The 12769-nt window shown below is 41.1% G+C and overlaps 1 protein-coding gene and 1 pseudogene across 3 annotated transcripts in view; one reads left to right on the plus strand and one right to left on the minus strand.

Annotated features, from left to right (window-relative positions):
• SYCP2L (synaptonemal complex protein 2 like) overlaps nt 1–12769 on the minus strand; it is a 104106-nt gene that overhangs the window by 64813 nt on the left and 26524 nt on the right. For all 3 annotated transcript variants that reach the window (XM_045057122.1, XM_045057123.1, XM_019830249.3), the window contains 8 exons: nt 12314–12359; nt 10565–10657; nt 10407–10467; nt 5006–5151; nt 2763–2856; nt 2154–2254; nt 1367–1424; nt 1191–1269 (listed from right to left, as the gene is read on the minus strand). In XM_045057122.1, coding sequence (XP_044913057.1) covers nt 1191–1269; nt 1367–1424; nt 2154–2254; nt 2763–2856; nt 5006–5151; nt 10407–10467; nt 10565–10657; nt 12314–12359 — 678 coding nt within the window. The remainder of the gene's footprint in view (nt 1–1190; nt 1270–1366; nt 1425–2153; nt 2255–2762; nt 2857–5005; nt 5152–10406; nt 10468–10564; nt 10658–12313; nt 12360–12769) is intronic.
• LOC102900987 lies at nt 5176–7148 on the plus strand (annotated as a pseudogene).

Raw genomic sequence — 12769 nt, forward strand, 5'->3', positions numbered from 1 at the left:
AAAACTGGGAACTCAAATGGCCGTCAACAGGCGACTGGATGAATGCATCGTGGTATATCCGTGAAGGAACTATGACTTGGCAACATGAAAGCGAACTATTGATACACACAATGTGGATAAATCTCAAAATAATTATGCTGAATGAGAGAAGCTGGGAGAAAAGAGTGCGTACTTTTTAAAATATTTATTTTTGAGAGAGAGCAAACGTCACGGGGGGAGGCACAGAGAGAAGGGGACAGAGGATCCAAAGCAGGCTCAGTGCTGACAGCAGAGAGCCTGATGTGGGGCACGAACTCACAAACCATGAGATCATGACCTGAACCAAACAAAGTCAGACGCTCAACCACTGAGCCACCAGGCACCTAAGAGTGCCTGTTCTTTGATTCCATTGATAGATTTCTTAAAACGCAATCTCTTCTATCCTGGCAAAAAGCAGATCAGTGATTGCAAGGGGCAGGTGAGGGGGATGGAAAGGGAAGAAGGATTTCAAAGGGGCAAGAGTATCTTGGAGATGATGGCTCTGTTCATTATCTTGATTGCAGTGATGGTCCCAGTGTAGACATATGTCAAAAGTCAAATTCCACACTTTAAATACGTAGTTTATTTAATTCCAATGATCTCAATAAAGCTATAAAAAGTATTTGTCCTATGACCCATTTTTCATAGGCCTATATGGAAAAGTGACAAATTAATGGCCAGATGGATACACGTTTCCTGGGCTGGGAATATTCAGTGTTTTGCCGCAGAAAAAGACATCACCAAGCATATCACTGGGGGTATAATGGTAGAGATCTATAGGTCAGGAGAATAATCCAGCACTGCTCAAATCATTATGTGGAAAACTGCACACAATACTCTCTCCTTGCATGGGGTGTGGTCAGATGCAGAAAAGATGGAGAGCCCAGGCCATTGACGTATATATTAACTAGTCACCCTAATAGCAATCAACATGGTTTATTAATTTTGAAAATCGCGGGGCACCTGGGGGGCTCAGTCCTTTAAATGTCCGACTTCGGCTCAGGTCACGATCTCATGGTTCGTGGGTTCGAGCCCTGCGTCGGGCTCCGTGCTGACTGCTCAGAGCCTGGAGCCTGCTTCCGATTCTGTGCCTCCCTCTCTCTCTCTGCCCCTCCCATTTGTGCACATGCGCTCTCAAAAATAAACAAACATTAAAAAAAAAAGTCACATACCTAGATTTGTCATTTAATTTAGGATCCTGAATTTTTACTGATGGTTCTTGTAAATCTGAAGATTCATATTTTGAAGTAACTTCCAATCATGAAAATTAAAAACAAAAATTAAGCTTTTCAAGTAAACACTTAAGAATAATACTCAAAAGCCTTAGGAGACATTTAAAAAATCTGACCTTGTTGCACATCATCCGGTTTCAATTTTTCAGGTGAACCATCTCCTGTATTTGTTTGCTGTAGAAAAAAATAGTTACGGTGCCTTTGAAGTCCCTCTTTTGAAATGCTCTTGGAGCCACTTTACACATCCACAGAAAAGCATTTCCACTAAATAATGAAATGCCAGGCTTTTCATTCACTAGACTTTGCTCCTAATGACTGCTGACTGCTCCAAAGAATTGATATTCACTCTTAGGCAAAGATTTGCCACTCGCAAAAACACGATCATTACGCTTCTATATAATCTCCATGTAATCAAATATAAACAAAATGGGGACTGGACTGAATACCTGTACATGCCAAGAGGTGTGTTAGGATGAAAATAAAATGTATGCCTAGCATCCAGGAGGGCTATAGTACGAACCAGCTATTACCCCCATTTTATAGCTGAGAAGCCTCAGACTCCGTGATGTTAATTTCCCCAGGTTCCTGTATCTAGTCAGGGAAAACCAGGTCCGACTCCAAACATTAGACTCTTTTCCCTATAATCTTTTCCCTACAATCTCAGTCTCTGTGAGAAAACGAGGCAGAGGCAGCCAAGTCACACGCTCCTCTGGAGAGCCAAGTTGCATGGAAGCAGAGAACCCATGAACAAAATAATCTAAAGGAGAGGAGTGCCCCCCCCTCAAAAGGGGGAGATCCATTGGTCAGGAAAAAAATGGACTACAAGCCAGGAGAGATGCCTTCCACCTGTCAGCATCCTGGTGGACCCAGTTCAAAACTTTGTGCCCAGCATCCCATACTCACGACAGGTTCATTAGACTGATCATTTATGGGGACAGCTGTTGGGCAGTGGTCATCTCCAGCACTCATTACCTCTGCCAGCTTGGTGGATTCTTCTGTCTGGTCTATACACATAGAGAAAAGAGCATTAAAAGTGGAAACAATAACCATATGCCATGGTGACCACATTCTCCCATCGTTCTTCATGGGAACCCATGCTGACAGTACATCGCCATCTATTCGTAAGAGCTGGTAATCACATCCTGTCTCAAATCTCCAGTCCGAAATCTATCTGCACTTTGAGAAAGAAACAGCTTTGGGATGGGACTCCTAATAGATACAGGATCTATGCAGGGTCAGCTTTGGGGGTGGCCGGGCCTTTCCATGCCCCCATATTCCGCCTCCAGCCACCCCTATCATATTTTCTCCTTTTTCCATTTCCATTGACCCACAAGAGAATGTATCAGACTGGAAAAATAATATAAGATGTTAGCAACTTTTCTTTCTCTGTAGGTACAATGGAACATTTATTACTCTTATAGGACCACAGGTTTTCAGTGACCTCTGCCAAGTAAGGTTTTATTGTTGTCTTTATAGGGAATTCAGGGTAAGAAATTTTATTTCCCAGTATACCTGTCTCTCTTTCATGACTGCTAGGAATGTCCGTGTCCGCTTTCTCAAATTTACCAGAAAGTTCGGAGGAGCTTCTTTTCTGGTCAGGCAACATCTGAAATGCAAGCCAAAATCCACATGACCTTTAAAAGGACTAAACTCTTAAAAATTTAAGGAAAAGCTAAGGCTCAGAACACAGCAAAGTGATAAATTCAAAGTTAGTCTTTGGTTTGTCCTCTTTTGAAGGATAATGTTACTGTTTCCACCTCTCTGACCCCCTTCCCTCCAGGACTAGCCCTGGCTGACCACTTCCCTTCTTTCACTCACTCCATCCTCGTGTCTTCACAGCCTGCAGTGAGTTCCCAACTGTGGGATTTCTCCAACCCCCACTCCTTCCTCACAAGGGCCTCACGGTCTAGGAACTGCAGCTTAATCACAGGAAAACCTTAGTTCTACCCCGAAACATTTTCTTCACTTCGGGAGACATGGAAATACATACAATTCTGAAGTTTTTCTTTTTTTTTTTTTAATGTTTATTTTAAGAGAGAGAAAATGAATGGGAGAGGGGCAGAGAGAAAGTGAGAGAGAGAATCCCAAGCAGGCTCCACACTGTCAGCGCAGAGCCCGATGTGGGGCTTGAACCCACAAACCGGGGACAGCATGACCTGAGCTGAAATCAAGAGTCAGATGCTTAACGGACTGAGCCACCCAGGAGCCCCCTGAGGTTTTTCACCGAATAAAGGCAAACCTCTAATGTTGAGGCAGAAAGGAAGGGAGGCTCAGAAGACTAATTCACCAAAGCAAAGTCATTTTGGTTTTCGACTGACCCTTAACCTGTCAGCAGGTCATAAGAAGAGTCATAAGATCTGACTCACAGAAGACTGTAAGACTCCACTCCAACCGGCAGTAAAAGGCGGAGGCCATTGTTAAAATTGGTCCCTATAGGTAATCTCACGACCCTAGAAAAATGGAAAAAACTTACTTCCCAGTGTAAATAATAAACCCAAAGCTTCACAGCCCCTCCCTGTAGAGTTAGGTAATTTTAAAAACATAAAACCCTTTTCCAGAGGCAAAGCGGGGTCCCTTTTCCTCATCTTGGAGGAGGGGCCACTACTTTGTCCGTGAAGTAGCTCTTTTCTTATTTCTAGGTTTAACAAATCTTTGTCCCTTTCTCTAAATGGTTTTCTCTTGAATTCTTTCTCCCATAAAGCCAAGAACCCTCTTGGTGAGGGTCTATACACCCTCTCTGTGGGGGCCTTAGCCTATGTAGCCTCAGTGTTAGGCCAATTCATATGTAATATGTTATAGGAGGTAATTTTTCAGTAAATGATTCTCTTTCTCTCGTCCTCACCCATGAAATGGTCTTTTCACAGGGTGAGTCTTTGGGAACACTACCACAGAGCACTTAACAGTATTTGAGAGGTCTTCATATGCAACTCAGTGCCAAAAGCAAATGGGCCTAAGTCTTCCCCCCGCCCCCCGACTTCTTAATTCAACCTCCTATCAGCCATTACCATAATATCGTAGGTCTCGTCACTAATTTCTTTGCTCTGCCTATCATCTGTGATAGAGAAAATCTTTGTGATCTTTGCTGTGTGTCAACAGGAAACATCACAGTCAATGATCTGGAGGCCGTATCAGTCTAGAAGAGGTATAAACCATTTCGGCATTAGACCAGGAGATAAAATTTCAGAACTCCCTAAGAGACATGATTTCTAGCGATTCCCCTCGGTCCTCAAGGAGGGGAGAGAGAAGGAAATACTAAGAAGCCCACAGCAAGTATCCTCAGAACTTCAGGAAGAATGTGGCGAGGTGGTAATGTTATCCTAGAAGATTTTTAAGTGTTCACAATAAGTGGAGTAAAAGCATTTTGAGGCACAAAAGGGTTTTGTGTCCTACGTGTGCTTGTTACAGAATATTCCAAAGATCAAGCTATCTGGCTTGAGCAGATGTTCACATCAAAACCCAACAAGAAAGTTAAAGACATAAAAACATGCTAAAACAGGGGCGCCTGGGTGGCTCAGTTGGTTGAGCAACCAACTTCAGCTCAGGTCATGGTTTCACAGTTTGTGAGTTCGAGCCCCGCGTCGGGCTCTGTGCTGACAGCTCAGAGCCTGAAGCCTGCTTCGGATTCTGTGTCTCCCTCTCTCTCTGCCCCTTCCCCACTCACACTCTGTCTCTCTCTCTCTCTCAAAATAAAATAAAAACATTAAAAAAACATGCTAAAACATTTCCAAACGATCCAAAAGAATTAAGTTTGCCACCTGTTTGTCTTCTCCTAAAGCTTTGATAGAAGCTTGTGAGATGTTGAATTGCAAATCAAAATGGATTTCTATTTTCATCACTTCTTTGTTGCTGATATTCAAAGGCTTCTTCAGGTAAATGATAAGCATCTTCACATTTCCAGTTTCTAACAAAAAAACAAAGTATACAAATGCATATCAACACACTGAAAGGTTTTAAGATTTTAGAATTGTAAACAACCGCACTGGGATATTTGTCAACTGCTCAGATTTGTCTGCAATAAGAAGTTGAAAAGAAATTGTGTTAAAGTTACTTTGAAGTCATTTTCATTAGAAGCACATTTGTGTGTTTACACATACAAATACACACAGTATGATTATGTAGTTAATCCTGCAAAGACAGGAAGTTACTTGTCTTAGCAGCCAAGCAATGGAGATGGTTTTGGCTTCTAAAATTTGATCTGATTTTTTTAATTTTTAAGATTTATTTATTTTTGAGACAGAGCACAAGCAGGAAAGGGTGGTGGGATGTGGGGGGGGGGGGGGGTTGTGGTGGTGGCAGACACAAGATCCGAAGTGGGCTCTACACTGACAGAAGCAAGCCTGATGCAGGGCTTGAACTTACAAACTGTGAGATCATGACCTGAGCCAAAGTCGGAAGCTGACTTTCCCCAACACCTTCATATGTAACTAGTCACTCTTTACCACCCCAGTGCTGCTCTTTCTGCATACGGGTCCTGTCCTTGTGCTTCAACAAAATCACCTTCTTGCACCAAAGAGGTTTTCAAGAATTCTTTCTTGGCCATCAGCTCCGAACCCCACCATCACCCCAAAACCTCATCACCTATAAATAAACCTAACCAAAGGGGTGAAAGACCTATAAACTCTGAAACCCTGATGAGACACTGAGCCCCCTATGTAAGCATATACCAGCTCCTGCGTCTGGATCGAGACCTCCTGTGGGCTGGGAGATGGTGGTACAGGGCCCGTTCCACATCCCTGCTCCTGGGGCAGCAAGAGGCCGGGCGTCTTAAGTGGGGGTGCCCTCATCCCGAGGCATGCTGCACCACTGGCCCAGGCCTGCTGTGGCTTCTGGCAGTGCTCACCTAGTTCTCGAGGCCTACTGCAACAGAGAGAAAGGAGACAGGGAGCAGGCAGCGCTGCCTCCCAGGGCACAGTGGAGGAGGCTGAGACCATCCAGCTCCTGAACACAGCCAAGCTGAGCATCACCAAAGATGAGCCAGAAAGGGCTGAGCTAATTTAACATGACACTCATCTTGCCTAGCAGACCAATAATGGAAAGGCCATCACTTACACTTCCGATTTGATGGCCAACTTAGCATTTATATGGGGTCAGCTTGAAAATGCTGAAAAGCTTTTTAAAGCAATAATGAGTTACCTGCTTGGAAGGGACATACAATAGGAAAACAATGCAATAATTCACATCTCTCTAAAGCTGACCGGTATCTATGCTGCTCAAGATAGCCAGCACGAGCCAATTCCCATCTGTGAATTCTACATGTCAACTCTAGAGGGAAAAACCGAAAGAGGAAAGGAATTAGCAGAAGACGTTTTGTCGGCAAAAGAGAAAGCCAACACCCACCTCCTCCTTGGCATGTGTTTAGACACCTATACTTGCTACCTTCTATTCTCCAAGCAGAGAACAGAAGATGTATGAAATAGAACAGGTTTGAAAAAGCTTTGCAGATTTCTGAAGAGATACTAGGAGGAAGACACCCATAGACCGTCATGCTGTTGAGTGCCATGGCTACCACCCTGGATGCACAGGGCCACTTCCATAGGCCTGTGTTTATGTGCAACGGGCATCAGATCCGGTGAGACAGAACATCCTGAGCTGCTCAGGAATCCATGCTGCTCAGGAATCTAGCTGCAATTCTGATACACAGAGAAGGATACGCATAAGCAAAAGAGATCTTCCAGGAAACACTAAAGCAAGCAGAACTGAAAAGAGAGGAGGTTTCCATACAGCACCTCAGGGAAGAGTTGGCTGAGCTGTGAAGAAAAAGTAGACCTTTTAACTTAATTTTATGAAGCACTAACTCCCTTTCTATTGTAGAGAATTTTCAGCAACAGCTATTATGTCAGTCTCAGTGGCACCCAAACCATTGACTTAAATCTTTTTTCCTTGATATTCAAGTGTCATCAACTTACCTATGGTGAAGGACTAGTTGTAGACACTACCTCTTTTGTTTTTTAAAAAGGAACAACAACTTTTAGCCCTGGCTGATTTTGACTTCTAAGGACAGATAAGTGATGCTTTCAGTTGTAACCTATGGTTAGGTGCTAGCTGTGCTGGTCTAACTATAGGTGGAGATGGGCCAGTTTTCCCTTGGGATGGGTGTGTGGTGATACCCCCTCCCAAGCATCTCTATCCTAACACTTTGGTCTGTTGATTTGCCACCCTTTATTTTATCAATATCTGGCTGATCACAGCTATGTCTCATGGCAAAGGGGGATTATGGGGAGTTTTTTTATTTGAAAAATAAGAAATGGTGAGTTTTCTTATTTCACGAAGCCCAGTGTGGGATCTAATGCATAATGGACCCAAAGTATTATCTTGGTTTACACCAGTGTCCAGCATGAAGTTTCAAAGTAGGAATTAGGACCTTGAAAATATGGCCATTTCATTATAAATGAAAGGGACTATCTGTTTTTATATCTGATTCTATACAACTATGAAAAAGGGGAGAAAGGAATGCTACAAACTCCTGTCAATGCTATTTGAGCACTCCATTTCTTCTGCAACCTAGGTCCCTGAACAGACTCATCTGAGGAGCTCTTAAAGACACACATGCCCAGGCTGCACCCCCAAACCTTCTGTCTCAGGGTAGGGCCTTACAAATTTAACATGCAAAATATCCGCAGTAATTCTGATAGGTACTGCTGGTACCAATCTGGATCCTCGTCCTGGCCTTTTGAGTTTGGGTCTCAATATCCTCATCTGTAAAGTAGGGATGGAGATGGTAGCCATGGGAGAACATATTTAATCATCTGACCTTAAGTGAATAGACTACTGTGTTGAAAGATCTTTATCACACTGCTTCAAAAGTATATACATACAAGATAGGCAGATGGAGGTCTTTACCTTAGCAGTCTGGAAAAGAGCTCTTTGCCTAGCGGAATGGCAATTTTATAAGCACCATAAGGGAACACTGTTATTGCTGGTAAGCTTTTGGGGGTAAGGATGTGAATGGGAATGATAAACAGATATTTTTGTTTCTTGTGTACATACTGCAAGAATCCTTTCACGGTACTCTCAAAAAAAAAAATCACTGATTAAAGAAATTGAAAAAAAGAAATTGAAGATGACAAAGAAATGGGAAGACCTTCTATACTCATGGATTGGAAGAACAAATACTGTTAAAATATCCATACTACGTAAAGCAAACTACAAAGTTAACACAATCCCTATCAAAATACCAACAGCATTTTTCACAGAGCTAGAACAAACAATGCTAAGATTTATATGGAACCACAGAAGACCCCAAACAGTCAAAGCAGCCTTGAAAAAGAAAAGCAAAGCCAGAGGCATCACAATTCCAGACTTCAAGTTGTGTTACAAAGCTGTAGTGATCAAAACAATATGGTACCAGCACAAAAAAAGACACATAGATCAATGAAACAGAATAGAAAACTCAGAAATGAGCCCACAACATGGTCAATTATGTTAATTATATGGTCAATTGATTACGTTAATTGAATGGTTAATTAATCTTCAACGAAGCAGGAAATATCCAATGGGAAAAAGACACTCTTCAACAATTGGTATTGGGGAAACTGGACTGCTTTCAAAATGAATTCAAGGCCTAATGTGAAACCTGAAACCATAATAATGCTAGAAAAGAGCCCAGGCAGTAAGATCTCTGACATCAGCCATCCCAACATTTTTTTAGGTCTTCTGATGGCAAGGGAAACAACAAAACTTTTGCACAGAGAAGAAAACAATCAACAAAATTAAAAGGCAACCTATGGAATGGGAGACGATATTTGCAAATGACCTATCTGATCAAGGGTTAGTATCCAAAATATATAAAGAACTGATACAGCTCAGCACCCACAAAACAAATAATGCAATTAATAACTGGGCAGAAGATGTGAACAGACATTTCTCCAAAGAAGACCTACAGATGGCCAATAGACACATGAAAAGATGGTCAACATCACTCATCAGGGAAATGCAAGTCAAAAGCACAATGACGTATCACCTCACACCCGTCAACATGGCTAAAATCAACACAAGAAACAAGTATTGGCAAGGATGTGGAGAAAGAGGAATTCTCTTGCACTGTTGGTGGGAATGCAAAGTGGTGCAGCCAGTATGGAAAACAGTATGGAGGTTCCTCAAAAAGTTAAAAATTGGATTATCATACGATCTAGTAATTCGACTGTGTGTTTACCCAAAGAATACAAAAACATTAATTCAACAAGATATATGCACCTTAGGTTTGTTGCAGCATTATGTACAATAGCAAATTATTGAAGTAGCCCAAATGTCCATTGATACATGAAGAGATGATATGGCCCCCACTCAAAAAGGGTAACTCCTGATTTCATGCCCCTCAACATTACTTACCAACCTAGAAGAAAGAAAATATAAGTGGATATGCCTACATGAACTCATCAATAATTACTATAAATCTTCTGGGGGAAGGACGGCAGGTACTACCACCTTTTTTTTTTTTTTAATTGTGGTATAAAACATGTACCATGTAAACCATGCTAGTTCATAGCACTAGTATGCTAGTTCATAGCATTAAATTTATTCACATTGTCATACAATAGATTTCCAGAACTTCCTCCTTCCCACAGTGCCTGAAAACCACCATTCTACTTCCTGTCTCTATCAATTTCATTTTTCTAGATACCCTATAAAGTGGAATCATACAATATTTGTCTTTTAGTGACTGGCCTATTCATTTAGCATACTGTCCTGAAGGTTCATCCATGTTGTGGCATGTGTCAGACTTCTTCTAAAAGCTGAATAGTACTCCATCATATATATACATACACACACACTTTTTTTTATTCATCTGTAGATGGACATTTTGGTCGCTTCCACCTCTTGGCTATTGTGAATAATGCTGCAATGAACACCGGTATGCAAATAGCTCAAGTCCTGCTTTCATTTCTTCTGGATATGTACCTAGAAGTGAAATTGCTGGCTCATATGGTGATTCTATTTTTAAGGTTTTCAAAAACTGTAACTATTTTTACAATGAGAAAACCAGGCACGTAACCAAATCCTAAAATCACAGAGTGAAAGAGTCACCAACCCCATACCTCTGCATCCTGGCCCTGAACATAGTGTTCCTTCCACCACGCTATACCATTTCCCTTCCACCTCAAAGAATAGTCTGCTCTAGAATCAGAACTAAATGTGGGGTAGAATTCATCATCTTACCTATTATGCTGAAATTAATCACTGCTTCCTTCAAAATTCTTACTGAGTCCCACAGAGCACTCTTGGAAAAAAATAAGTTAAATTCATGAGCACATAATATACCTGCATATGAACGATTTCTAAGCACTTAGGTTTAAATAGGATTCAAATGCAGTTACCTTAGTATTGTCTATATAAAAAGTTACACTCTGACTTCCGAGGTTGAAATCAATCCAAAATTTCTCTAGTTTTTCATCATTTGGTTTTCTCATCTATAATACATAATTAAGGCATAAATTGTATAGATACCATGTTAAAGGGTCAGATGAAAATTATTCCACTAAAAACAACTTCTGCTCTTCATAGAAAAAACACTACCCTAATATTATAGTATGTCTTGATGGTCTTAATCTTTTCTGCAAAATGAGAGGTAGGTCTCAACTTTATACAACTAAGCTATTTCTTCAGGGGGCGGGGGACACAACCACTATCCTTAGCTTAACATTTAAAAGATGTTTAAATGTGTCTGAGGACTCTATCCACACAAGTTTCCCACCTCCCCACCTCCCCACCCCCCCCCTCGGTGAGAATCATGAGAAAATAGTCATATGTTGAAGCAGTAACAATCCATACTGCAGATGCATGGAAATTTCTAGAGAAGGAGGTATTATGATCAAATATAAGTGATTATTTGCTATCCAACTTAATATATCCATTAAAGTAGAGCTAAGACTTAAGTTCAAATTACCTTCATTTTAACTGATTACTACAAGAACATTTTTTTAAAAAAGCTTCTAACAGTATGACCTTTAGAGAAACAGTGTATGTGTCCTTCTCTGGCTTTCAGTTTCCACATAGGTACCTTTCTGAAGGCACGTTACCAATGCCTTTATTTCCTCTCAGCTGTTTTCTAGACCTATCAGGAAATATATAAAGAGTTTTTATTCCTTAACAATGGAAAAAACACTAGACTTATTACTCTACCACTTGCTTTTCCAAAAATGGCATTTCTTAGACATCTTTCCATCATAGGTGCTTACTTTTTAACAGCCATAGAGTTGAATGAAAGTTTTAAACTATGATGTATGTTACTGGAAGCCAGTTTAGGGCCCTGATTGAAACTGATGAAAATTTAGAAGTGAAAAAAAAAAGAAAAAATTGAAGAACCACCAAGCAGATGTTGGAACCTTCAGATAACCAGGAAGAAAAAGAATGAAGATAAAGGAATCAAAGAAGCTACTAAAATCAGGGAGAGAGATCCTAGGGAGGAGAAACTTGTGGTATAGTCATGCATTAAAGGCTTAGCTCCCAGAGGCCAAGAAAGGGGCTCTGAACCCAAAACAGAGAAATGGTTAATTAGGATATTTTGAAGACGAGATCCAGGAAACATCAACAGAGTCAAGGTTCAGAGATCTTATCTCTGAAGATTTTATCCCCAGTGGAGGTGCTATAGGTGGATATTGTTCCTTTAGGAAGCAAAGAAGGTGGTGAAAAGAGACCTTACCCTTAGACTATAAAGTACAAGGTAGAATGATCTAGAAAAAACAGAGTGCTCCCAATTTCTGTGGATAAAATGGGCAATATCAATTGGATGGAAAAAAGGGAATTGCCCTTTTCCCTACAATCTAGGCATGAACAATGGTACTCATTAACAGGGTAAAATAAAGCCAGATTCCTCTGATTGACTTCATGAACACAGCATCAACCCTAAAATTCCTGCATCTAGTAGTAACAGTAGGGTCCTTAAACGTATTAGCAATGCATCCCAGTTACGGTCGGATAGGATACAGGAGAAAGAAGACTTCAGAGTTGCGGCCTCTAGACGTAAACTTCCTTCTTTAAAAAGCCCTTCTGTGTGGGGAGAGCAGTTTGGCCGAACTATGGGTTACATTATATACCACTCCCAGGGCCCCCAGAGGTAAACTTACCTCATGCTCATCAGCAAAAGCAGCAATACACGGGAAGGAATAGACCCTGCAAAACACTTCACAATTAAAATGCAAAATAAAACGTGGCTGGAGCCTCAATACAACCCACAGATGTTCTGTAACAAGAATTTGTAACTAGGGTGGGCAATTAAGTCGCTTAGCACAAAGTACGGACAAGGGTCTCAAGCCTGCAAATGGATACTACTATGAGTAGGTTTCCAGTCTCCATCTGGCAGTCTATAAGTCAGGTTTATCGGTACTAGATCTCAGCCCAGTTGTGTGGCAAGATTCTCAATGGTAGGAGTGAATTCAGAAAATTCTCATCAAGGACTTTGTCTGTGAAATAAATTTATCTCCAGTGCCTCAAACCTTCAGGAAGTCACTTTTCATAAAATCTTCTGGACATGTTAAAAAATGTTCCAAGTTATAAGTAAATGTGCTCAAATGCTGATAGAG

This window comes from Felis catus, chromosome B2, assembly GCF_018350175.1.
Source record: "Felis catus isolate Fca126 chromosome B2, F.catus_Fca126_mat1.0, whole genome shotgun sequence".
Classification (NCBI taxonomy): domain Eukaryota; kingdom Metazoa; phylum Chordata; class Mammalia; order Carnivora; family Felidae; genus Felis; species Felis catus.